Source organism: Erithacus rubecula (assembly GCF_903797595.1).
Source record: "Erithacus rubecula genome assembly, chromosome: 5".
Taxonomy (NCBI): domain Eukaryota; kingdom Metazoa; phylum Chordata; class Aves; order Passeriformes; family Muscicapidae; genus Erithacus; species Erithacus rubecula.
Window position 1 is genome coordinate 814,828 of NC_136687.1, and position 24,786 is coordinate 839,613.

Genomic DNA, 24,786 nt, shown 5'->3' on the forward strand with positions numbered 1-24,786 from the left:
CTGTTTTCTCCCCGGACAAACCAGACCCAGCTCCCTCAGCCTGAGAAGCGCTCCAGACCCCAAATCACCCCCATGTTCTCCTCTGGACCCGCTCCAGGTCTCTGTGGTCCCGACACAGCGCTCCAGGTGTGCCTCACCTGGGCAGGGCAGAGGGGCAGGATCAGCCCCTGACCTGATGGCACTGCCCTTCCCCCGGGATTCCATCGCCCCTCAGGACCCGCGGCTGGACAGGAACAGCCCCCCCGGGATCCCACAGCTCATACCCGAGCTCACACCTGTGTGTTCCTCCTGTGTTTTCACACACACCTGCACAGTTCACACCTGAGCTCACACCTGAGCTCGCACATCTGCCCCGAGCGGCCCAAAAGCGCCCGCGGTGCCAGTTTCCCCCCGGGACATTGCACAACATGCCCACTTCAAAGATGGCGGCGGCAGCGTCACGCTCCCCAGATAACGGAGGGAAGCGAGTCCGGGCGGAAGCGAGTTTGGGCGGAAGTGGGTCCGTCCCGAATTGGGTCCCCCGCAGCCGGATGCGCAGGGCCTGGCGGCGCAGCGGGATGGAGGCCGGCGGCCACGGTGAGAGGCCGCGGGGCCGCGGAGGGTCCGGTGGGGGAGCTCCGGGATCGCTCCCCGGCGGGGCAGAGCCCGCGGGGAGCCCTCGCTGACCCTCTATCCCCCCTCACAGGGCAGGAGGCCGAGGCGGGCGGCCATGGCGGCCACAAGAAGAAACACAAGAAACACAAGAAAAAGCACAAGAAACGGCACCACCACGAGACGGGGCCGCCGCCGGGTCCCGAACTGCCTCGGCAGCCCCGGCTGAGGCTCCGGATAAAGCTGGGCGGGCAGATCCTGGGCACCAAGAGGTGAGGAGAGAGCTGGGGCAGATCCTGGGCACCAAAAGGAGGGAGGAGGAGGAGGAGGGAGGCTGGGCCAGGGGCGATTCCATGGATCCCCCTAATGGGGACCCCCCAGCCCGGCCTCAGCGGAGTTCCCAAACTGCTCTCTGTTCCTCTGCAGCGTCCCCACGTTCACGGTGGTCCCCGAAGGGACGCACTCGCCATCCCCCTCCACACTGCTGGGAGGGGACGAGGAGGAGCCCAGCGAGGGGGTCCCCATCGAGCAGTACCGGGCCTGGCTGGGTGAGCAGGGGGACTCATGGGGGGCTCTGGGGAGGGCAGGGGAAGCTCTGAGGGGGAACAGGGGGCTCAGAGTGAGGGCTGCATGGGGAGGGGGTGCTCTGGACTCCTCTTGTGACCCTCACCCCCGTGACTGTTCCCATCCCGGCCCCCCCAGATGAGGACAGCAACCTGGCCCCCTCCCCACTGCCCGAGCTGGACCCTGAGAGCTGCTTCCCTCCCCGTGAGGAGGGGGAGGAGGAGGAAGAGGAAGAGGAGGAAGAAGAGGAGGAGGAAGAGCGGCGCTGGCTGGCAGCCCTCGAGAGGGGGGAGCTGGACGACAACGGCGACATCAAGAGGGAGGTGGACGAGTCCCTCCTGACAGCCCGGCAGGTATGGGGGGGCTGGGGGCAAGGCTGAGGGGGGCTGTGGGGGCTGCAGGTCTGGGGAGGGGCTGGGGTCGTTTGGAGACACTGGGATGGGGCTGAGGTGCTCAGGGAGTTCCAAAACCAGACGAGCACTGGGGTGATGGGGACCGAGGAGCCTCATGGCCCCTGGGGCATGACTGAGGGGATCCCAGAACTGCTATGGGGATGAGCTGGAACCCTTGGGGTGCGTGGGACTGGCGGAGAGGCAGTTTGGAGGGCTGGGGGGAGCTGAGTGCATCTCCCAGCCCGCCCTGCCACCTCTCTGCGCCCCGCAGCGCGCGCTGCTGCACAAGCAGCAGAGCCAGCCCCTGCTGCAGCTGCCCATGGGCGCCAAGGCCAAGGAGGTGACGGAGGAGATGCGGGAGAAGCGGGAGGAGCGGGCGCGGCGCCGGCGGCTGCAGGCCGCCCGCAAGGCCGAGGAGAGCAAGAACCAAACCATCGAGCGCCTGACGCGCACGCACAAGGCCAAGGTGAGGGCCCTGCGCGAGCGCCGCGCCCGCCCCGCGCCCTGCCCCGTCGTGCACTACCGCAGCGCCGCCGACGGCGTCACCGTCTCCTTCCCCGCGGGGCTGCCCCTGCCGCTGCCCCCCGCCGCCGCCCCGCCCGTGCCCCCCGCCCAGCCCTGCGCCGTGCCCGGCTGCCCCAACCCCAAGCGCTACAGCTGCGCCCGCACCGGCCGCCCCCTCTGCAGCCTGGGCTGCTACCAGCGCAACCTGCAGCTGCTGCAGAGCGCGGGGTGAGCCCGCAGAGAGGGATGCGGGGGGCTGCGGATCCTTTGCCGTGGATGCAAGGAGTTCCAGAGGGGTCTGGGTTATCCACATGGACACAGAGGGTGAGAAGAGGAACCTGTAGATCTCCAGTGTGGAGCTCCAGATTTTCCATACAAATCCGGAAGGTCAGAACAGGGGGCTTCAAAACCTCTGCCGTGGACACAGAGGCTCTGGCCACTCCATATGAACACAAGGGACCAGGACAGCTGCAGTTCCTCATGGACATGGTGAGCTGTGGCTCCTCCAAATGGATATGGACAGCTAGGATGTGGAGCTCCAGAGGGCTCCGGCGTCTCCACCGTGAACACAGAGGGTTGGGGACCCCGGCAGAGCCTGAGGGTGGTCCTGAGAGGATGAAGGAAAGGGCGGGTCCTGCTGTAGAGGTCCTGAATAAATGCTGTTGTTGAAGTTACCGTGCGTGAGCCTGCTGGGATGGGGAGGTAGCCCGACCCCCCGGGAGCTCTGTGGTACAGTCCAACACCCCCCCGGAAGCACTATGGTACAGACCTCCCTCCCCCGGCAGCGCTGTGGAACAGTCCCACACCCCCCGAGTGCGTTATGGTCCGTCCCGCCATCGAGGGGATGCCGCCCATTGGCTGCGGCTCTGCCCAGCGCAGAGTGGTGGCGCTGATTGGTCGGACGCTCTGCCAATCAGACGGACGGTGCACTGTCTGCTCGCCAATTGGCTGCCCTGAGCCCAGTGCCCGCCCCGAGGCGGAGCGGGAGGCCGCGCCCTCCGTCTAGCTCGGAGCTGGGTCGCCATTGGCTAGTGCCGCTGTCAGTCAGGGCCTGGGGGCGGTGCTCCGCCTCCGGTTGGCCGCTGAGGCCGCCAATCACCGCGGGGGCGGGGCTCGGCTCCTTTGTCTCTGTTGTTGGGCGTGAGGCTCAGGCAGACGGCGGGCGATTGGCTGCAGCCCGGCGGCGGTGCCGGCGCCAATTGGCTGTCGGCTGCAGAGCGCCCGCTGATTGGTCGGTGTCGGCCGTGGGGGCGGGATTTCGGGCCGGGCGTGATGGCGGCGGCGACGGCCCCGGCCCGGGCGGCGGCGGCCGCGGGGGCCGCGATGGCGGCGGCGGCGGCGACGGGGCGGCGGCGGCTGCTGCGGGCGGCGGGGGCCGCGGCCGGGCGGGCGCGGGGCTGCGGCGGGCTTTAGGCGGCGGCGCCATGGAGCGGCCCGGGAGCGCCGAGGGGGCCTGGGCCGCGCTGCTGGGCCGGCAGCACCCGCAGGTACCGGGCGGGCCGGGGCGGGGGGACCGCGCGCGGGGCCGCGGTGACGGTGCGGCCGTGCCCGCAGGCCCGGGAGTTCTGCCCGGGGGTGAACAACCGGCCCTACGTGTGCGAGACCGGGCACTGCTGCGGGGAGAGCGGCTGCTGCACCTACTACTACGAGCTGTGGTGTGAGTTCGGGGGGATCCCGGGAGGACGGAGGGCTCGGGGATTCCGGGCGGGCCGATGGCTTCGGGAGGATCCGGGACTCCAGGGGGGTCCTGCGGCTCGGGGAGGACAGGGGCTGTGTGAGGGCTCCGTGTGAGTCCTGCGGGAACTGGGGTGGGGACGGGACCGAGCGCTCCGAGCACAGCGGGGGCTTTGGAGCGCTCCTGTCGCTCAGGGGCTGCAGGCTCCGAGCTGCTTTGGAGGCTCAGCAAGAGCTGGGACCCCGGGGGACTGAGGGTCCTGGGAGGTTCTGGGGGCTGCAGCTCCCCGGTGGGAATGGGGGTTCTATGTGAGGGTGACCCCCCGCTCTGCGCCTCCATTCCCGCAGGGTTCTGGCTGCTCTGGACCATCCTGATCCTGCTGAGCTGCTGCTGCGCGTTCCGGCACCGCCGGGCCAAGCTGCGCCTGCAGCAGCAGCAGCGGCAGCGTGAGATCAACCTCATCGCCTACCACGGTGCCTGCCAGTACCCGCCCTCCTCGGGGGACCTCCGTGAGTGAAAGGCTTCTGAATTTCCCCTGTACCCCCCCAGTCCCAGCCCCTGCCAGCACCACCCCCCTCCACGGGGGACTTCAGTGAATTGGGATGTTCAGCCCCCTATCTTCACCGGGGATCTCAGTGAGTCAGGACACCCTGTGCCATCCCCCAATATCCTGGATCTCCTGTCCTTGCTCCAGCCCCTGCATCCCCCCAACCCCACATCCCCACCCGTGCCCTGGGCTGTGCTCTGCAGCTCCATCCCTCACATCGCCCTGAGCCCCACATCCTCCCAGCTCTGCCCTGTGCCAAGCTGTGCCCTCCATTTCCATCCTTTTGGGGGCCGTTTCCCAGTGCCCCCTCGTGTCCCAGGTGTCCCCCTGACTCGCCTCTTCCCCCCCAGGGCTGCTGGCCTCCTTCAAGCTCCCGGCGTATGAGGAAGTGGCGCAGCGCCCCGGGACGCCGCCGCCGCCCTACAGCCCCGGGAGCCCCTCACTGTCCCCCGGCTCCTCTGGGGGCTGCAGCTCCTGCTCCTGCGGCTGCTCCTGCGCCTCCTCCCCCAGCAGCTCCTCGCTCTCGGCACCGGGCACCGACGAGACGGACCCGGAGCCAGGCCCGGGCCCGGGGGGTGGCAGCACCGGCCGTGACGGTGGCTCCAGCAGCACCGGCACCGGTGCCAGCTGGGACCTGCCCCTGCCTGAGGAGCCACTGGCCTGCAGGGATCCCCCCAAACACGTCCCCCTGGACTTCTGTGAGGCTGAGGGCCGCCTCTGCTCCGACACCGAGGAGGGCGAGGGCGGCGGGGGCAGAGTGGTGCCAGGGGGCTGCCCCGGGCGGCACCGGCGGCTCACAGGGGATTCGGGCATCGAGGTGGGCCGTGGCCTAGAAGAGGAGGAGGGCGAGCCTGAGGGCTGTGGGGGACCGGGGGGTGGTGGGGGGCCTGGCTCACCTGTGCTGCCTGTCTGAGCCCCCCCCAGGACCCCCAGCTGGGGTCTGGACTCATCACAGAGCCTCTAGGGGCCCCTTGCCCTGAGTGACACCCACCCTGCAGTGTGGCGGGGGTCCTGCTGGAGCCCCCTTGCCTCTGAACTGCTTCTGGGGCCTCCCCTGTGATCCTGATGCTGCTGCCTGGGGGGCCCCCTTGCCCAGGGGTGCCTGACCATGGGGGTGGGTGGTCCCGGCACATTCTCTCACCATTAAAGAGATGTGAAAGTACCATCGTCCCTTGTGATGGGTGCACTGGGCTGGGTGGCGACCCCTGACTCCACAGGGAGGGGGCATCACAGCAACACTGTGACACCGACATGGGTGGCGAGAGGCCACAGTCATGGAGGTTTATTGCAGGGGAGGCAGGGGGGCTCTGACACAGCCCCCCACCACCTCCCCTGACCCTGAGCACTCCAGGCAGGCAGGGGGCACAGGGACCCTCCACATTAATAGTCCTCAGCCATGGCCAGCACGACGAGCGCGGACCAGCCGGCAAAAGGGTGACAGCCCTGCCCGGTGCCATCACTGTCCCGATAGTGCTCCCACAGGAAGCCGGTGGCCTCGTACTGCCGGAACACGTTGGCCACCAGGTTGTGGCGCAGCTCCTGGTAGAGCTGGGCCGCGCGCTCCCGGTGCGGCCCCGCCGCCCGCGCGTAGCCGTGCAGCGCCCGCAGCGCCAGGAAGTTGATGTTGACCCAGACGGAGCCGCGCCAGTACGGGGGGTCGTGCTCGGTGTTGCGGCGCAGGTACCAGGGGCTGTCACGGGCCAGCGAGCGCAGCCCGAAGGGCGTCCAGAGCTGCTTCTCGCTGCGCATGGAGCCCAGCAGCGCCGGCAGCCGCGGGGAGTCCACCCGGAGCAGCTGCAGCAGCAGCGGGAACAGGCTCACGTAGCCCAAAGCACCCACAAACCGCGGCCGCGGCGCCTCCCGCACCTCCCGCCGCAGCTGCGGGGCCGGCGGGGGCCTGCCGGGCACGGGGGCGGCGCGGTGCCAGCGCAGAGTCACGGCCGTGCTGTGGTTGCCAAAGTCGGCAAAGGCGCCCAGCTCGGGCGCCCAGTGCAGCCGGTCCAGCAGGTCGTTGTCGCTCAGGGCCGCGGCCATGTCGCGATAGGGCGCGAGGGGCTCGCCCAGGCGCTCGGCCAGCGCCGCCAGCACGCGGGCGCCCAGCGCCATCCAGCAGCGCAGGTCCAGGTGCCGCTCCTCTGCAGACGGGTGGGAGGCACGGGGGTAATCGTCCAGCCCCGACGACAGAGTCTTGGGGTTGAGGAAGCGCTCGAGGTCGGTGTCGCGGCCGCGCCAGCGGAAGGTGAAGGGCTCGGGGCCGGCCTGGGTGCGGTTCAGCCACTCGAACCAGGCGCGCAGGCGCGGGAAGAGGCGGCGCAGGTAGGGCAGGGGCGCGTCGGGCAGCAGCCGCTCCAGCGCCAGCAGCAGCGTCGGGGGGTTCGCCGTCTCGCTGTGCTGCAGCACGAACTCGGGGGGCACCCGGGCCCGCGCCTCGTCCCCCAGGATCTGCTCCCGTGGGATCCAGCCATCAGCGTTGAGGAGGTCGAGCCAATGGGCGAGGATGTCGCGGGCCAGCGCGGGGTCCCAGCGGCCCAGGAGCAGCAGGTGGAAGCCCTCGTCCCACAGAAAGCCACGTGGGAAGCAGGAGCGCGAGGGCACGGCCGTGAACAGCATGGACTCGATGCCGGGCACCGGCTCTTCCCGGCGCTCCGAGCGCAGCAGGGAGCGGCCATGGAAGAAGCCGATCCCGCCCAGCATCTCGCTGAGCGCGGCCTGGGCGAAGCGGCGCTGGGGGAGGGACACCCCACGTGCCCCCAGCCCGAAGGTGTCCTCAAAGCGTTGCTCAAAGGTGGCCACGTGCCGGGCCAGCGCTGCGCTCAGAGCCGGCCCCGCCAGCCGCCCGTGCCGCGCCCCCGCCGCGCTGCCCGACTCCAGCGTCACCTCCAGCACCGCCGGCGGCTCCAGCGTCACCTGGTGCAGCAGCAGCTGCCCCCGTGGGCTCTCTCCAGGCAGCCCCCCAGTGCTGGACACCCCGAAATAGCGGCGGCGGGGTCGGCCCGGTGGGGAGAACACAGAGCTCTCACGCAGGCTCTGTCGGACCAGGTCGGTGAGACGGTGCAGCCCCGGCACCCCCGCGGCCAGGAAATTGTAACTGTGGGGGACAGGAGAGTCAGGGACATGGAAAACAGGATATGGGAGCAGATGGGGGGGACACAGAGGGTGTGGGGGCCGCAGCCCAGACGCTCACCTGGCATACTTGTGTCCCTCCCCGCCCTCCCCCGTGGGGGGCAGGAAGGTGAGGGTGAAGTCCCCGAGCTCCTCCGCCATCCCTGCCACGGCCGCCAGCCGTGTCCCGTTCTCCAGCACCGGCCGCAGCGTGCCCTGCCCGTCTGTGGCCACGTAGAAGAAGAGGGACACGAGAGGAGCCGGGCCCTTGCCCTGGGGAGGAGGAAGAGGAGGATGACAAAAGCTCCCCGGCATCCCAACCCCTCTCCCACTCTCATCCCCTTACCTCCGTCTTCACTGTGACCCGCCAGCTCCAATCGCCACCGTGGTCTCCTCCCGGCTGCTTCACGAACTCGGTTCTCAACACCAGCCCCTCATCGCGGATCTCCTGCACTCCGAAATTCTCCCCGTCGTGCATCAGCCACCCGTATCGCGACACGCCGTCGCTCTGATCGCTCGTGTGCCGCAAGTTGCCGCCGTGTTGGAGCCACATCAGTCCTGGAGGGGCGGGGAGGTGTCAGGGGCGGCTCTCGTGGTGGGAGCGGGGCCGGACGAGCCCCAGGGCGGGGCAGAGCCCCCCGCGCCCCTCACCGGTCACGACAGATCGCGGGCTCCGCGTCTTCATCCCGAAGTAGACGTGAGGCCGGTACGTGCCCCAAAAATAGGTGGGCGATGCGAGAGGTCCGGTGGAGCCCGGGGGGAACGGCGGGGGGCGCGGGGTGGGGAGTGACGAGGCGGGAGACTTCGCTCCACCGGTTCCATTCGGCCACCGCCACCGCCAGACCCAGCGCCAGCGCTGCCGCCGCCGCTGTAAGCACCAGCATGGTCCGGACCCGCCCGGATCCTCGCGGTGTCTTTTGCTGTTGCCGCAGTTTCGGGTCGCGCTCCCGGAGCCGCTCCCGGGGCCGTTCCCGGGGTCCATCCCCGCCGCGCCGCCGCCGCTCGCCCGCCATCAGGGCCTGTCGCTCTCGTGACGTCAGCGCCGCGCCACGTCTGCAGCGGCCGGTTCCGCGAGCGCCCCCTGGCGGGCGGGAGGAGCAGGCGCAGGCTCGGTCCTCCCGGGGACCCCGCGAACCCCAAACGGCCCCGAGGTGTAAGAGCCGGTCCAAAATTTCTCTGATCTGTCTCACGACCATCATCAGAGACTGAGACCCACCCCAGGGCCCCACCGCTCGCTCTGGACCTGAGCTCTGGCCTGGCCCAGGTGGATCCTTGCCCAGGGCTGTTTGTGCCTGTGCCTGGTGCTGCCCAGGGCTGTTTGTGCCTGTGCCTGGTGCTGCCATGGCATGAGCAGGGTGCTCGTGCCCTGTTCCAGCACCTGTTTGTTGGAGCAATGATCTCCACATACAATAGTCCATAAATCTCCCCACCTTTTGGCCAGAGGCTACTCGCTTTGGAAAAGGACTATAAAAGTGACTTTCCTAAAGAAGCTTTGAGATCTCTTTCTCCCCAACGGATTGAAAACACGTCCATTGTGAGACAACCACAAGGATGTGTCCCGTCTGTTGACAGCTACATCCCATTTTTTCTCTCTCTTTCTCTTTTCTATCACAAAACTGAATTGTTACACTCAATAAACTCCATTGCTGCTTTCTGCTGAACAAAACCTGAGTCTCTTGCTTTTTGTCTTTTGCACCCTGGGGTCGAACGAACCATCACGACTCCCACTCGGGTTGAGTGGATTGTGACACGAGGGGACAATGACACAGCACAGTGTCCCTGACCAGCCCTGCCACCCAACCCACGTCCTGGTTACACCTGTTAATCTCTCCAGGGACACCCAAAGGACCCCCAGCCTTCTCTAGGACCACCCTGCAACCCCAGCTATGCACCTGCAGTGTCCCCCAGCACCCCCAAAGGAATCCCACCCTGCACCCCCAGCTCCACCAGTCTCCCCACAAGTGTTCCAACTCTTCCCAGTTGGAATCCCAGCACCACACCCCAGGGATACCCCAATATCCCACCCACAGACAGAGCCAGGGCCATGCTGTTGGCAGGTTTATTGCAGGTCAGCCCTCGGGGCTGTTGCCAACGCAGGGCAGGCCTGGCACGCGCCAGCGGCGAGCGCGGTGCAGCCGCAGGGACAGCCACTGCTGCTGGCTGCCCGGGAACGGGGACTCGGGACGGGATGGGAGATCGGCCTCTGCCGCCGCTGGGGGGGTCCCTGGGATTGGGCTTGACCCCTCCAGAGGGTCCAGGCCAGGGAGAGGGTCCATGGATGGCTCCAGGGGGTGGGTGCCTTCGTCTGAGCCTGGAAAGGGATGGATAGGCTGGGATATCAGATCCTGCTACTGGTGGGGGTCCCTGTCCCCATTCCAATCCCATCCCCACCCTTGTCCCTCCCCCTGTCCCCATTCGTCCTTGTTCCAATCTCCCTGTCCCTATCCCACCCTATCCCATCCCACCTCCACCCCGTCCCACCCCATTCCCGCCCCGCCCCGCTCTCACAGCAGCGCCGGAGGCTGCCCCAGCCCCGGGGGGGTCCGCCCAGCCCCCCGGGCTGCTGCAGGAGGCAGCGCACGGCCGTGTCCGTGTGTCGGAAGACGCAGAGAGCCCGCAGCGCCTGCCGGGCCTCGGGAGCCAGCCCGGAGCGCTCCGAGCACACCAGCTCCCGCACCGCCTCGAAGTCCCGCCGCAGCTGCAGGGCACCCTGCAGGCTGGGATGGGGGTCAGGGTGGGCATGGGACCCCTGGAATCCCCGCCAGGACCCCACCAAAACCCCCTGGCACTGCCACCACGCTCTGGGACCAGCACGGAGAACGTGGCACTGCCATCAGACCCCCCAAGACCACCAATGGGACAGCTCTCCATAGAACCTCTGGCACTGTCACCAGGAGCCTTAGGACGCCTACTGGGACTCTTGGCACCATCAACGAGACCCCAACATGTCACTGGGACCCAAGGAACTGCCTCTGGGACCACTGGCCTGTCATTGCACCCCTAGAACTGCCACTGGGACCCCAGGAACTGCCACTGGGACCCCAGGAAGTGCCACTGGGATCCCTGGCCTGTCATTGCACCCCAGGAACTGCCACTGGGACCCCAGGAAGTGCCACTGGGACTCCTGGCTTGTCATTGCACCCCTGGAATTGCCACTGGCATCCCTGTCTTGTCATTGCACCCCTAGAACTGCCACTGGGACCCCAGGAAGTGCCACTGGGACCCCTGGCACTGCCCACCAGTGGATGGCGGTCCCCAGTACCTGAACTTGATGCGGCGGGTCAGGATGTGATCCATCCAGGCCTCCAGGAAGGCCGTGGTGACCCGTGCCAGGGTGGGCACCTGGGCGTCGTAGGGCAGGGCCTGGGCCCCCTGCAGCACCTGCCCCAGCACCGCCTGCACCGCGGCCGCTGCGTAGGCGCTGGGGAGCTGGGCAGCTCTGGGGGACACAGGGACCAGCTCAGCGACCCCCCTAAAGCCCCCCACCCAATCACCCCACATCCCCCCAGCCCCCACACCCACCGGTGCGCAGCCCCAGCCGCCAGTGCCGGCCCAGGGGCATCGTCTGGTCGAAGATCTCGGCCGAGAGCCGCTTGCAGCTGGTGGAGAACATCCAGAGCACGTCCCCAGAGAAGAGCTGGGACACAGGGGACACAGATGACACGGGGTGACACCGGGTGACACAGGCATCCTCGTGCTCAGGACCCCCCGCCCGCAGTCCCATCGTACCTGGATGCTGTTGGCCATGTCACGGATCTGCCGGCACAGCTGAAGCTCCCACGGGGATCCCAGGCTGGGGAGTGGCTCAGAGGGGCCGTCCCCATGAATGTCCCCTGGCTCTGGGAAGGTCTCACTCACCTGCAGCATCAGCTGCTCTGCCTCTGCTTTCAGCACCTGGAGGGGAGCAGGTGGAGTGAATCCAGCCCTGCTATGACCCCCCAGACCCCCATGCCCCCCATGCCCTCGTACCTGCAGGTCTCCCTGGGTGAGCAGCAGGAACTGGGGCAGCGCCCAGGCCGCCAGGTACCGCCCGGCCCGGCCCGTCAGCCACGCTGTGGGCGGCCGCCACCGCCGCCAGGCACCGGCCCAGCACCTGCAGCCGCAGGCAGGAGACCCCCGGGGGGGGCTGTGGGTAGGGGTCAGCACACAGAGGATCCCCAGACCCACCTCCCCCCCCAGCAGGACCCCTCTCACCGTGTGGGCGGGCGGGCAGCAGGCGCAGGCAGCGCAGGGCCAGCGCCAGGGCTGGGAAGAGGCACCGGAGCTGCTGGGCTGTGCGGCTGCACCCCGGCCCTGGGGGACCCCCTGGGGCCTCCAAGCACTTGTCTGACAGCCCTGAGCCCAGAGCATGGGTAAAATCTGGAGGAGAAATAGTCAGAAATCCCCAGTATCCTGTACTTGCACTCCACACCCCACCCCATATCCCATATCCAACATTTCCTTGCATACCCCACTCCCTCACCCCATATCCACCAAATGCCCCACACCTTGTACCCCAAACCCCACACGCTGTACCCCTCCCTGTGCTGCCCCTGACCCCCATACCCGTGTCCCAGCTGCAGAGGACGCTCCAGCACAGCAGGCGCAGGCAGAGCCCCCCCAGCTCCTCCCGGCACTCAGGGGGCACACGGGCTGTGGGGACACAGCAGGGGTCAGGGCAGGGACACCCTGAGGGAGCCCCCACACCCCCTGTGCCCCACATACCAACAGCGAGCGCACGGCTCAGCTCCCACGCCGCGGTGACGGTGGCACGGGGGGTGGCAGGAGGGGTGCCCAGGCTGTCCCCCAGCACAGCCCCCGCAGCCTCCCAGAGCAGCAGGCGGTAGCGGGCACTCAGGGCAGCAGCTGCGGGGCCGCGGGCAGCGTCCAGCCACCGCACGGCCTTCCAGCCCCCTGCGCTGCCCGGCCGCAGCCCCGCGGGCTCGGGGCTCTCTGACAGCACCGGCTGCCACAGGCTGTCAGCTGAGGCCACCAGCGCCCCAAAAACGTGTCCCATCAGCTCCTCGTCCTCCTGGCACAGCGCCTGCAGCTCAGCCGCCAGCGCTGGTGGCACCTCCGCTCCAGAACGTTCCGGGCCCATCCCCACCCCCTTCTCCACCGCGTCGTGCCCCGGTGGCCACGGCACCACCACGTCCTCCCAGCAGACACGTCCATCCCTGACGATCCCACTCTGGGGCCACAGGAGGGGCTGGAGCCTCTGGGCCACGGCCCGGCCACGCTCGGCCGCCAGCAGCCGCAGCACCCCACCCACCGTGAAGGCACCGGGGGCCTTCCCCTCGGGGCCCAGCTCCTCCGCCAGCCCCTGCACCACGCGGTTGTAGATCTCCAGCCCTTGGAAGAGGTCAGCCAGGCACTCAGAGGCCGGGGCAGGGGCGCCGGGGCGGCCGAGCTCGCGCAGCCGCCCCTCGATGCGTCGCCCGGCCAGGCGCGCGGCCATCAGGGCGGGCAGCAGCAGCGCCCACCGCATGTGCAGCACGGCCCGGCCCCCGGCGCCGCGGCAGCGCCCGCAGCCACGCGTCCGTCCGCAGGCGCCCGCAGCAGCGCGGCCCAGTGCCCCGCCTGCGCCCGCAGCTCCTGGCACAGCTCCCGCAGCGCCGGCTCCCCAGGCTCCCCGGGCTCCGGCAGCGCCAGCAGCCGCCGCAGGAAGCCGGAGGAGGCCTTGAGGCGTCGGGTGAAGTCGCGGGCCAGGCGCAGCTGGTGGCGGTGCTGCAGCAGTGCGTGCAGGGCCGCTCCCCGCTCCGCCACGCGCCGCCGCACCGCGTCCTCGGAAAAGTCACCGGCGCCGCCGGGATGGGGCCGCACGTAGCCCAGGAAAGTCTCGGTGCGAGGGTCCTCCCAGACGCAGAGGCAGCGGCGCAGCCCGGAGAAGCTTTGCTCCAGCGGGACCACGATGGACGCTGCTTCGTCCTCGTCCTCGTCGTCGTCCTCGTCGCTGTCGCCGCGCCGGGATGACCGCGGGGACAGCAGGCGCCGCAGCCCCGGGGTGACGCTGCGCAGCATGGCCTCTGCCCGCTGCAGGGAACGTGCCAGGGGCCCCCGCGACCCTCCTGGGGGCACGGGACCCTCAGGATGGGGCAGGGATCACTGGGGGACCCGCAGTGTGCAGAACCTCGCTGCAGGGCAGCACCTGCCACATTGCCCCATCACCGCCCACTGCCACCCTAACCCTGAGACCTCCAGGACCCGGTTACGTTCCCCACAAGTCCCCCAGGACCCCTCAGACCATTGGGGTCCCTGCAGCCCACTACATGCCATTAATGCCCCTCCCCACAAAGACCCCGGATCCCATTTGGATCCTCCACATTCCCCCCAGGACCATGCACCCCATCAGGATCCCTGCAGCCCCCCCAGAACACCACAGCCCATTATGGTCCCCGCAGCCCCCGGGGGTCTCACCGGGCTCGGGGGGCTCTCCGCGGGCAGCCCCATCGCCCGGTCCCGGTCGGGCCGTCAGCAGCAGCAGGATGAGGCCGCCCAGGCCGACATCGCCCACCTGGAGAGGGCACAGGGGGCTTAGGACCACCGGGCCGGGACGACGGGCGGGGCCACGTGTGACCCCGCCCATTACCGCACTAACCACGCCCTCTCACTCATTCCCCGCCCCTATGCCCCGCCCCCGTGACTCCCGCTGTGACCACGCCCCCGGCCAGAGCTCGCCACGTTTGCCACACCCCCGCCCCGCCCGCTGTGCCGTTGCCATGGAGACACAGCACAGCCCGGGCCCGGTGCCCACCCTCCCACCCCGTTACCGGCCCGGCCCCGCCGCTGCCCCGCCAGGCGTGTCCGATCCCCCCGAGCCCCGAGCGGCCTTACCTGCAAGCACAGCTCCCCACCGCGCCTCTCAGCGCCGCCGGCGTCCATGCCGGGCCATGTCGGGGCGGGGGCAGCAAAGAGGCTTAGGCCGCGCCCTCGCTAATCCGGGGGGCTGGGCCAAACTGGCCGCCAGGAGGGGCTCGGCGTGCGGGGCGGGACCAACGCCCGGCCCTGGAGCAGGCGGGGACGGCGGGAGATTACGTGGAGCCGCGATCCCGCTTCGTCTGGGCCCTACGAGCCACCGTCGTGCCCTTACCCAACATGGCGGCGGGGCGGCCTCAACCCTCGCCGTGACGTAATTCCGGTAGGCCAGTGATGCAATTCTGAGGCGCGGCGGCGGCTGTTTGTGGCGATAAGCGGTTCGGGCGGGACGGGGGAGCGGGACGGGCCCGGACTGGGCGGCTGCAGCTTCGGGCCTGCCCCCGCTGCCTCCCCTGGGGCTGCACGCTCGGCCCCGCTGGCTGGAGCGGCGGTGCGGAGCCCGGTTCCGCCTCCTCCAGCTTGTGGCTGTTTGTGCTTCCCTCAGCGCCCTTCTGCCCCCAGCACGTATGTCCAGCTTCGCCGACTTCCCGTTGCCGTCGCAGGGCCCCTCCCAGACGGTGATCAAGTGCAAATCGGGGGAGGTGTGTCTGCTTTGGGACGACGGTGAGTGGGGCGGGGGCTGCCCGTGCTCGGGAGCTGGCGGGCAGGGGGAACGGGACGGGATCCGGTGCCCGGGACTGCTCCTCACACACCCCGCTCTCCTGCCAGGCCCCAGGGTGGATTATTACCAGCTGGGCTATGACGATGACGATGACGACGGCAATGATGATTACGATTACGAGGAGGACGCGTTCAGCACATTCCAGTTCCTGGACGTTCCCGTGGCGGAGGAACCCATTCCCTACAACTACTGCGGCTTCCGAAAGTCCTTCCTGTGCTCGGAGCTGCCTCCGCAGCTCCCCCGGACCTCTCCCAGCCTCCTGGATGCACGGCTGGACCGGCTGCCCATGCCCCGCCTCACCTGGCTCACGGCTGAGGTGGGGAATCCCCCACACCGCCCCTCCTGCTCTCCAGGGGGTTGATCTCACAAGAGGGGTCCCACCTCGTGGCTTTTTGGGGGGTCCTCACTCGGGACATCTCTCCTGCAGGAGGCCGACAGGAATGCACAGGAGCTGGTGGCAGAAGAGGAGCGGGCAAAGAGGAAGGCAGAGAAGAAGAAGCTGAAGAAGAAGGTGGGTGAGCCTTGGGAAGGGCCACTGGTGTTGCCCTGAGGAGCTGGGACAGAGATCACACAGAGTTATGGGGAATAAAATGAGTATTTATTGAAAGACCTTCAAAGGCCACACCCTGGCAGTACCAGTGCCACTGTGTGGCCTCTGCCCTGTCTGGGTGGCACCAAGATGGAAGTAAAAGAAGGCTTAGTCACAAAATCTCACATCTTTATAGCTTTCAGTCCATTTGCATGCAGGAGTCAACCATGTAATTAATAATCTCAGATTGTAAGGATTCATCCTTCTCACCCCTTGTCTGGCTTGCTCTCCTGTTTTCACGTTGTTTATGCTTAGGGCCTGGAGTTTGCAAAACTGTCCTTGAATCAATAGCTGGAATTGGACTATTTTGGCTTCATTACCCTAAGCACAACGGGAAAGCATAGCCAAGCAGAACAGAAAACTCAGAACTTAAGGCATCACTGGCAGCCCCTGGGGGTTGCCTCTTCTTGGGGTGCTGCCAGCAGGTCCCTGAGCTTGGGGATGGCATGGCTGGAGGGATGAGGGTGGTGGAGTTGGGGACACTGCATTTCTCTGACTGACACCTGCTCCTGGGTCCATGTCCTCTCTTTCCAGAAACAAAAAGACCGAAAGAAACGGGAGAAACTGTGTCAAGAGCAGAAGAACAAAGAGAACACTGACCCAGTGAGTGACCAGTCTGGCCCTCTCATGCTATTCTGGGGTTCCCCAGATGTGGGGGTCAGCCAGCACCCCCTAGCCCCACCACCTTAACCCCTGCCTCTCCTTACAGAGCCCCCCAGGTGGCCCTGCAGGCACTGGACCCCTCTCAGATGATGCTGAGGATGAGCCCTCCTTGTGCTCTGGGGACTCCACAGACCCCTCAGGGGAGCCTGAGCCGGAGGACACAGTGTTGGCAGAGGTGAGGAACAGTCTCCCCAAGGGGACTATTTGGGGGTGAGGGGTCCCAGGGCTCTGCCTGCCCATCCCTTCTTGCATCCCCAGGAGGAGCTGGACCTGAGCTGCACTTTTGTCTGCAAAGCACGGGAGAAGGCGGGGGTCCGGCTGCCCCCCCCGGGCAGTGACCAGTCCCCTGGGACACAGAACACAGAGCCAAGCAGGAAAGTGCCAGAGAAGGAGAATGGGGACCCTGTGAAGAGTCCTGTGCCCTCCCAGCCTGTCCAGCCCAGGCCACCCAGTCCCAGCACATTAGAGCAGAGCCTGGCACTTGCAGGTCAGTGTAGGGACCCTCAGGGGAACAAGAGGAGGGCACTGGGGGCTTCTCCTCAACTCCTAGAGGGGAGAGGCTGTTCTAGGAGTTCTGTCCCTCCCTGTGTCCTCACTAACCACCCCTGTGCCACCTCCCCAGGCCATGGCATCGAGGCAGCCCAGATAGGCCAACACAATGAGGCCGTTTGGGCTTTCACCACCGCCCTAGAGCTGAACCCCCGGGAGTACCGGTGAGCAGAGTGGCTTGGGGTGAGCTGGGGGGGTCCTGGGGTGGGAGGGAGAGGCCACAGTGACCCCCCCCATCCCCACAGGCTCCTGGGGAACCGTTCCTACTGCCTGGAGAAGCTGGGTCGGTACGAGGAGGCGCTGGCGGACGCGGAGGCAGCGCTGGCGCTGCGGCCGGGCTGGCCCAAGGGCTCCTTCCGCAAGGGCAAGGCCCTGCAGGGGCTTCAGGTACCTGGGGAGGGGTTCCAGGGGATGTGTGGCTGCCTGCAGGGGCTTCAGGTACCTGGGGAGGGGCTCCAGGGGATGTGTGGCTGCCTGCAGGGGCTTCAGGTACCTGGGGAGGGGTTCCAGGGGATGTGTGGCTGCCTGCAGGGGCTTCAGGTACCTGGGGAGGGGTTCCAGGGGATGTGTGGCTGCCTGCAGGGGCTTCAGGTACCTGGGGAGGGGTTCTAGGGGATGTGTGGCTGCCTGCAGGGGCTTCAGGTACCTGGGGAGGGGTTCCAGGGGATGTGTGGCTGCCTGCAAGGGTCTGGAGTCTTGGGGAGGGGCTGCTGGGTTCTAAGAGTGAGTATGGGGTTTTTAGAGTGGCTGTGGGGTGGTGGTAGAGACAAACTGGGGGTTTTGGAGTGCTGGTGGGCTGGGCAGGGGGCTGAGGGGTGCCAATGTGCCTGTGTGGGGGCTTTGGGGAACTGGAGGGGTTGTGGGGTGCTATGGCTGAGTGGAGGGGCAGGTTCCATTAGGTGTGAGTTGGGGCTGAGAGGTCTGGGCAGGGGAGTGGGGGTACTGTAGTAGTGGGGTGGAGTAGGGCTGGGCTGGGGGATGTCAGTGAGGCTTTGAGGTGCCATTTGGGCTGGGTGAGGGGGTGTGGGGTGCCTGTGCGCCAGGCAGGGGGCTGCAGGTGCCTCCGGCCCCCCAGCGCTACGCCGAGGCCGCAAGCACCTTCGAAGAGCTGCTGCTGCAGGATGGGTCCTATGCTGAGGCAGCCACACAGCTGGAGGCCTGCCGGGCCCAGCTGCAGGTGAGACTCCCCCTTTCCCAACCCCCTAGCCCCTCCCCCTGTCCTGCTGTGCCCCCCGTGCCTCACCCCTGTCGCCTCACAGCAGTGCAGCCGCCCCGTGGGTGTCCCCATGTCCCCCTTCCTGCTCAAGGCTAAGGAGCCGCTGTTTCTCCCTGGTAAGGGGCAGGGCTGGGTGGGCTGGGGGGACCCTGGGGGTATCCCTGTGTCCCCAGTGGATGCTGATCCCTTTTGGCAGCAGGATGGACGACCAGTAGCTGCCAGGACACAGGTGACACAAGTGTGACAAAAAGCAGCACCGGGACCCCTACAAGAAAACTGAAACAGGAACCTGCTGTGGCCAGTGGCCACCCAACACTGCCACCAAGCCACCCTGCCAGGTACAGCTGTCTGGTGATCTGTGGGGGGGGCCCAGAATGGCACAGTGCTGGCTCTGGTGACACTGGGATGGCTCTTGGCAGGGACTGCTTCCCACTCTGGGTGGGCAATGTCACCTCCCACATCAATGAGAAGGTGTTGCGTCGTGCCTTTGGCCGGTGAGTGACCCCCAGGATCTCTCCTCCTCCAGGACCCCAAGACTGTGGCAGAGCTCTGGTGCCCCCCAAGCTCCTCAGCTCTGCCCGTGTCCTCATTCTCTGCTGGTTTTGACCTGCAGGGGTTACTTGGGGGGTAATTTCTGACTCACACACTGTCCCCAAGTTTTGGGGGTCTTTGTACCACAGCTTAGGGTATCTTTGACTCTTCTTCTTCAGGTTTGGGAGTCTCTATTCCCCCATTCCACAGGTTTGGGGGTGCCTCACCCTCTCCATCTTTGAGACTCTTTCATCCTTCCCCAGCTATTGGGGGTTTCTAAACCTGCCTTGAATGTTTGGCCCTCCCACCCTGTAGGTTTGGGGGTCTCTAACCCTCTGCCTCCCCATTTAGCAATCTCTAAGTGTTGTCCCTCACATTTGGGGGTCTGTGCCCCCCAGGTTCGGGGAGATCCGCTCCGTGCGACTGCTCCCAGGGCGCCGCTGTGCCTTCATCAACTTCTGTGGGAAGGCTGAGGCTGAGGAGGCCTTCAGGGCCATGCAGGTGAGCTGGGGGGGTGCATGTGGGACCATCCCACAGGGGGGACCTGTCCCAGTGCCAGCTGCCAGCTCTTTCTGTCCCCAGGGTGCCACCGTGGAGGGCAGCAAGCTGTTGCTGCAGCTGAAGCACCCGGCCCACGCCACCCCGGCCCCTGTGCCCCGTGCCAAGGGCAGGGCCACCCCTGGGGGGCTGCTGAGTTGACCCTGCTCTGCTGGGGGGGCTGCCAGAGCCCCCCCTCACCTGCCTGGACCTTCCTGTGCCTTGTCCCTCAGTGCCAGGGGTGGGAGTGTCTCCCCCTCCTGCCTTGGGGGTCTGGGGGTCGGGGCCCACCCTGCAGCCCCTTGTGCTGAGGTGGTGGGCCTGAGCTGTTCCGAGCGGCCCCTCAGGGATTTGTATCAATTTGGGTTTTGTAATAAAACTGAGGTTTGGTTTTCCTCTCTGGCCTTTCTTTGGGCTGGTGTCCCTCAGCCTTTCTGCCACTCCTTTCCATCAGTCTTGGAACCCCACTGCTCCAGCCCCCACCATGTCTCACCCCGTGTCCCCCTCTGTCCCCCCTCACTCCCCGTGTCACTCCAGCCCCGGGGGACAGCGAGGAGGGGGCTCCACCCCCCCCAAATGTCACTGGCTGGTGACAGGAGCTTGGAGGGGGGGGGGTGACAGGCGTGAGATCAAATACAATTTGATTAATATGCAAATTGAGGGGGGCAGGGGCGGCTGCAGCCGGTAATTAATCACCGGTTAAAACAAATTAATGCCCGCGGTGGGAGGTGCTCGCCTGGAAAAAAGTGGGGGGTGGGGGGCTCTGGGGTCCATATTAAGGTGTCGCCTTTATTGCAAATATTTACACCGGGGCCGATAGAAAATAAAATTAAAAGAAAAAAACAAAAAAGAAAAAAAAAGAAAGCAATAAAAACAAACAATGGAAAGACGAACAACAAAAACAAAAACAAAGCCGAAAAAGGGTGCACCGATGGGGCGGGGCTGGGCTCGGCTCCGTTCGGAACCGAGCCGAGCGGATGTGGCGGAGCCGAGTCAGCCCGAACGGACCCGAGTGCACCCGAACGGAGCCGAACCGAGTCCAGTGGATCTGAACGAATTCACTCGGCTAGAACCGACCCGAGTGAATCCGAACTCAGCCGAGCCGGCCCGAATGGAGCCGCGTGGGTCCGAACGCATCAGTTTCGGTCCGAGCGGATCGGAACAGAGGAACAGAGCCGAGCGGAGCCGAGCGTGCTCGGCTCAGTCCGCCACGTCGATCTCCTCCTCCGAGAGCTCGGCGGGCTCTGTGGTCCCGGTGCCGGTACCGGGAGAGCCCGGGGGCTCGGGCAGCCCCGCCAGCTGCTGCAGGGCGGCGGGGGGCAGCGCTTGTAGCGAGGCCACGTCCGCCCGCAGCTCCTCCAGGTCCCGCTTGAGCTTGGCGCGGCGGTTCTGGAACCAGGTGATGACCTGGGCGGCGGAGAGCGCCAGCCGAGCCGCCAGCGCGTCCCGGTCCACCGGGGAGAGGTAGCGCTGCCGCCGGAATCGCTGCTCCAGCTCCCGCAGCTGCTGCGCCGTGAACGCGGTCCGGGACTTGCGACGCTTCCTGCAGGGAGGGCGCGGGCCCGAGGCGCCCGGCGGGGACGGACCTGCGGAGACAGCGGGGTTAGGGTACGGAGAACGGGCAGCAGCACCCGGGAACGGCCCCCCGGGCGCCCGGCTGTGGAGAACCAGCGGAGACAGGCATCGCCTCCCCGGTAACGGGACTGGAACCCGCAGCCGTATCGGGACGCCCGGCGGGGAGGATCTGTCGGGCAGGGTACCGGCACCGGCAAGCCGCGCAGAGCACCACCGGTCGCGGTCTGCGGTGGCAGCGGCGTCAGGTCAAAGACACCGGGAACCACCCCGAGCACTGCGAGCTCAGCAATGCCAGGACACCGGTAACGGCACCCGCACCGGCCCCGCCGAGCCGCGCAGAGCACTGCGGGTGGGTCCCGGCTCCCGGCCCCGCCGACTCCCGGTCAAACAGAGACGAACCGGCCCACATCGAACCGAGCGCAGACGGGCCGTACCAAAGGGAGTCGTGCGCGACCGAACCGAACAAACCAAACGGCGGCCGGCACTGGAAGCCGGGAATCATCGGAATCGCCCCGCTGCGACCGGGGCTGAGACACGCGTGTGCCGCCTGCAGCTGCTCCGGGAGCGCGGAACGAAGCCGCGAGCCGGGACCCTCCTTATTCTCCGCGATTTCAGGAGCCCCGAGGCCAGGCTGGTCTCCGCATTCGATCCCGTGGCCGCTCCCGGCCCCGGTGCCGTCGCTGCTGCCCCTAGCGACGTAGAGATCCCCAGCGAGACGCGAATCGCCACCCCGGGCACGGCTCCACGCCGCCGGTGGGATCCCGATCGCGGTCACGATCTCTTTCCCGATCCGGCCCCCGTTCGGTCCAGCTGCACCGACCCGATAACGCGGCTCACTGGGGCCATGCGGTGGCCCCCGGGGTCTCTCGCAGCGCGGACCCCACTCCTCGTTCGGTAGAAGAGCTCCGGGCGGTCCCGGCTGAGTCCGTGGGTCCGTCCCGGTAGCACGGCTTTGCCGCCGTCACGAAAACCCGATCGATGCCGTGTTCGTCCACCACTTCAGTAACGGGGCTTCCCCTCCGCTCTCGGCCCCGTTTCTGTCCGTCCATCAATCCCGGTAACGGGGATTTACCCTCACTCAGGGAGCCCTGATCGCTCCGTTGTCAGTCCGTCCTTCCATCGTAGTGAAGAGGCGTTTTCGTTCATCACGAATGTTCTGGCTGTGCCGGTGGATCCTCCCGGTAACGAGATTTTACCTGAATTACCGGCATCTCCACCTCTCCGCTAGTCCCGGTTGATTCCGCCGTTACCCGCGGTCGGTTCGCGACCGGGTTTTGTTAATTCCGAGATCCCCGCTCTGCCGTGTCTATCTGTCCAGCCGGTACCGGAGCTTCATCCTCTCTCCGGGAGCCCGGATCACTCCCGTATTTTTCCGGCCGGCAGCGGGTTTTTTCGTTCATTTTTATACTCCCGGTCTGTCCTTCTTTCCGGCCGGTAACGGGAATTTAACCTAGCTCGGGATCCGCTGTCGTTCCGATTTTTGTCCGTCTGATCAGCCAGCAACTGTTTTTTTCGTTATTTTTTCTTCGAACCTTTTTTCTGTCGATCTGTCCGTCCGGTAACAGGCCTTTTTACCTTAATTCCTGGACCTCCGATCGGCCCCTTTTCTGCCTGTCTGTCCGTCCCGGAAAAGGGATTTTTTCTCCCCCATTCCTGTCCATCTGTCCACACAGTAAAGGGATATTTTCGCTCACATATTTCGTTCCTTGCCGTGTCCGTCCGTCAGATAACGAGGGTTTTTACCTTAAAATCGGTCGCTTGAGGCGTCCCCGTTCTGTTCGTCTGTCCCCCCGCTAAAGGGTTGGTTTATTCGTTAATCTCAGGAGCCCCGCTCTGTCTGTCCGTCTCTGCCCGCTGTGGTTGATTCCTTAATTACCGGAGAGCCTCTTCGTAATTACGGATTTTTTTCCCCCGTTAATTACCGGAGTCTGGCTCCATTCTCGTTCATCTGTCCGGCCGGTAACGAACGTTCGGTTACTCACGGGAGAGGTGATCTAGGGATCCGTGTTCGTCTGTCCGAACGGCTTTTCGTTACCGGCGTGAGTCGAGTTGTGCCCGACCGTATCCGTTAATTTACCGGCACGCTGCTCTGTCGTGACTGTCGGTCTGTCCGTCCCCGTAGCGTTTTAGGGGTTTTTTTTCCACGTTAATCACGGAGACCCTCTCTGTCCGTGTCGGTAAGGGACAGTGATTGTTTTTCTACGTTAATTACGGGAGCCTTTTTCGGTCCGTCCGCGTCGGCTTGTCTGTCCCGGTAACGGTTTTATTAATTCCCGGTGAAGTCGTGCATTGCCTGACTGTATGTCCATTCGTGTGAGGGATTTTCCTTTAATCCCAGAGTCACGATCAGATCGTCCGTGTCCTTCTCTCCAACTCAGTAACGGATTTTTTCGTTCCCGGAGGCGCCGTGCTGTCTGTCGGTGTCCGCCCGTCCTCCCGGTTGGGAGTCCGGGAGATGCGGGGCCGGTTCGTCCCCGTCCGTGAGCGGCCGTCGGGCCCCGCCGGTACAGCGCTGCTCTGTCAGCCCAAGCCCGGGACGGAGCCGCCGTCCCCGCTAAGGATCGGGGCCGGTACCGGGTTTTCATTGCCGGCGGACCCGACCCGTTCACGGATCGTTGCCGGTCACGGTCACGGTCACGGTCACGACTCGATGGCGCCGATCCACCTCCCGGTCCCGCGGCTCCCGGTAAAACTGCCGGCCCCGGCGCGGCCGGTTCTCCCGGAGCTCCGGTGCCTCAGTGCCTGTGGCGGCTCACCGGAGCCGGATCTCTCTCCGGTTCCCTGTGTCCGGTCCCGGGACTTCTCCCTCCCTTCCTTGAGGCTGCCGCGTGTCCCCGGTGTCCCGGACGAGCACCGGCGGCATCTCGGGCCTCCCAGCCGCGCTCACCCCTCTGGGACAAGGAGGAAACTTCCCGGGACGGAGGACGAGGGACGTCGCCTCCTCACCGCCCTCCAGCCCCGCCACCTGCCCGGTGCCCGATGCCCGGTTCCCGATGGCCCGCCCCGCTCCCGGCGGTGTCCCCCCCGGCCCCGGTACCTCCGGCCGCCTGCAGCATTCCCAGTTCCAGCCCCTGAAAGGTTTTACTGGCGAGTTCCTCCAGCGCCCAGAGCGGCGAGGCCGGGGCGCAGCCGCCGCCGCCGCCGCGGGGCCCTGTCGGGGCGGGGGGGGCGGCGGGACCGGTCCCGGTCCCGGGGGGGGCTCCCGCCGCGGGGGCGCCCCAAGATGTCCTCGATGCCGAAGGGGGTCAGCGGTTTTGTGGTGTTGGCGGGGGGCGGGAGCCGGTCCAGGGGGCTCCGCCGGTGGCCGCCAACCGCGGCGGGCAGCGGGGGGGAACCGGCGGCCTCCCCCGCCGAGGTCATGCCGGGACCGGGACCCGCGCCGGGACCGGGACCCGCCGCCGCCGCCCCCCCCCCCCAGCCCCGCGATTCCCGTTCCACCGCCTTAAAGCCCCGGGATACCGGGAGGAGGAGGAGGAGGAGCCACCGACGCCCCCCCTGACGAGGGGGGGGACCGACCCCTCTCCGCCACAACCGGGGCGCAGCCCCGCGCCTCCCCCCTGTTGTCTCCCCCATTTTAACCCACCCCAATGCGTTTCCCCTCCTCCTCTGCTCCCTCCTCATCCTCACCGCGGCTCTTACCCTCATCCAAAAATTTATTGGCTCTTTTGCTCTAAAATGCCCCATAAAAGCATCGGGGCCGCGGCTGGGAGTGATTAAGCCCTTTTGGGTGGGTTTTGGGTTTCAGAGCCATAAATTCCGCCCCCCCTCCCCACATTCCCGCTGCCCTTTCCCGGTACAAATAGCTCCGGGATTTCGGCCGCTCGTAAAAATCCCGGGATGCCGCACACGCAGGTGAGGCCCGGCTGGCGACGCCGCGTCCGGATTATCCGGCGAGTTTGGGGCTGGGGGATGCCCAATTGCCCCTCCGGAGAGTTGATTCGGCACCCCCCAGCCCCAATCCCGTCGGGTGTCCCCATGGATCTGTCGCTGGGATCGGGGACATGGTGAGGTCACGGGGGTCACGACGGTAATGAACCTGCGGACGGTGCGGGGGGGGCCGGTGGGAGCACACGGAGCCGGGTTGGGGGAGCAGGTGCAGGGGGATCCGGCAGCGCCGATGCCAGGATTATGGAAGTGGGGAGGGGGCGGGAGGGAGGCGGGAGGGGGGGGAGATTTTTTTCCAATCTTGCTGACAAAGGCAGAACGCGATCTCCCGGCTGGAAATCGGAGTTTGA

The 24,786-nt window shown here is 66.7% G+C and overlaps 6 protein-coding genes across 14 annotated transcripts; 3 read left to right on the top strand and 3 right to left on the bottom strand.

Annotated features, from left to right (window-relative positions):
- Window positions 1-407: 407 nt before the first annotated feature.
- Window positions 408-2,722, top strand: INO80B (INO80 complex subunit B; the record flags this gene model as incomplete). Its single annotated transcript, XM_079306389.1, has 5 exons — window positions 408-576; window positions 686-863; window positions 1,018-1,139; window positions 1,294-1,508; window positions 1,819-2,722. 5 exons carry the CDS (start codon window positions 408-410, stop codon window positions 2,281-2,283), a joined length of 1,149 nt encoding a protein of 382 aa, XP_079162515.1. The 3' UTR covers window positions 2,284-2,722.
- Window positions 2,723-3,191: 469 nt separating this feature from the next.
- WBP1 (WW domain binding protein 1) lies at window positions 3,192-5,439 on the top strand. Its single transcript, XM_079306090.1, has 4 exons — window positions 3,192-3,538; window positions 3,606-3,708; window positions 4,074-4,235; window positions 4,624-5,439. The coding sequence occupies exons 1-4, from the start codon at window positions 3,476-3,478 to the stop codon at window positions 5,184-5,186; spliced, it is 891 nt and encodes a 296-aa protein (XP_079162216.1). The 5' UTR covers window positions 3,192-3,475; the 3' UTR covers window positions 5,187-5,439.
- Window positions 5,440-5,525: 86 nt separating this feature from the next.
- Window positions 5,526-8,637, bottom strand: MOGS (mannosyl-oligosaccharide glucosidase). The gene is given in 5 exon segments (XM_079306089.1): window positions 5,526-7,361; window positions 7,458-7,648; window positions 7,722-7,933; window positions 8,027-8,135; window positions 8,137-8,637. Coding segments are annotated over 5 exon segments (2,658 nt in total). The 5' UTR covers window positions 8,575-8,637; the 3' UTR covers window positions 5,526-5,653.
- A 792-nt stretch (window positions 8,638-9,429) lies between these two features.
- On the bottom strand, window positions 9,430-13,969 carry CCDC142 (coiled-coil domain containing 142). Its single transcript, XM_079306589.1, is given in 12 exon segments — window positions 9,430-9,686; window positions 9,884-10,092; window positions 10,638-10,803; window positions 10,806-10,814; window positions 10,898-11,012; window positions 11,105-11,269; window positions 11,345-11,467; window positions 11,469-11,734; window positions 11,921-12,007; window positions 12,080-12,824; window positions 12,827-13,422; window positions 13,772-13,969. Coding segments are annotated over 12 exon segments (2,892 nt in total). The 5' UTR covers window positions 13,941-13,969; the 3' UTR covers window positions 9,430-9,444.
- Window positions 13,970-14,092: 123 nt separating this feature from the next.
- TTC31 (tetratricopeptide repeat domain 31) lies at window positions 14,093-19,371 on the top strand. 9 transcript variants are annotated; one of them, XM_079306581.1, is made up of 15 exons: window positions 14,093-14,492; window positions 14,715-14,833; window positions 14,939-15,207; window positions 15,319-15,402; window positions 16,015-16,083; window positions 16,190-16,318; window positions 16,402-16,630; window positions 16,766-16,856; window positions 16,938-17,079; window positions 17,768-17,869; window positions 17,952-18,024; window positions 18,105-18,246; window positions 18,328-18,402; window positions 18,838-18,940; window positions 19,022-19,371. In XM_079306581.1, the coding sequence occupies exons 2-15, from the start codon at window positions 14,737-14,739 to the stop codon at window positions 19,136-19,138; spliced, it is 1,722 nt and encodes a 573-aa protein (XP_079162707.1). In that variant the 5' UTR covers window positions 14,093-14,492; window positions 14,715-14,736; the 3' UTR covers window positions 19,139-19,371. The 9 variants fall into 9 exon arrangements, 8 of the variants coding, with proteins under 8 accessions (XP_079162707.1, XP_079162705.1, XP_079162706.1 ...); XM_079306579.1 differs by lacking the exon at window positions 14,093-14,492 and adding an exon at window positions 14,501-14,547; XM_079306580.1 differs by lacking the exon at window positions 14,093-14,492 and adding an exon at window positions 14,513-14,660.
- A 367-nt stretch (window positions 19,372-19,738) lies between these two features.
- On the bottom strand, window positions 19,739-23,911 carry LBX2 (ladybird homeobox 2; the record flags this gene model as incomplete). Its single annotated transcript, XM_079307490.1, is given in 3 exon segments — window positions 19,739-20,562; window positions 23,589-23,748; window positions 23,750-23,911. Coding segments are annotated over 3 exon segments (708 nt in total). The 3' UTR covers window positions 19,739-20,176.
- Window positions 23,912-24,786: the final 875 nt, after the last annotated feature.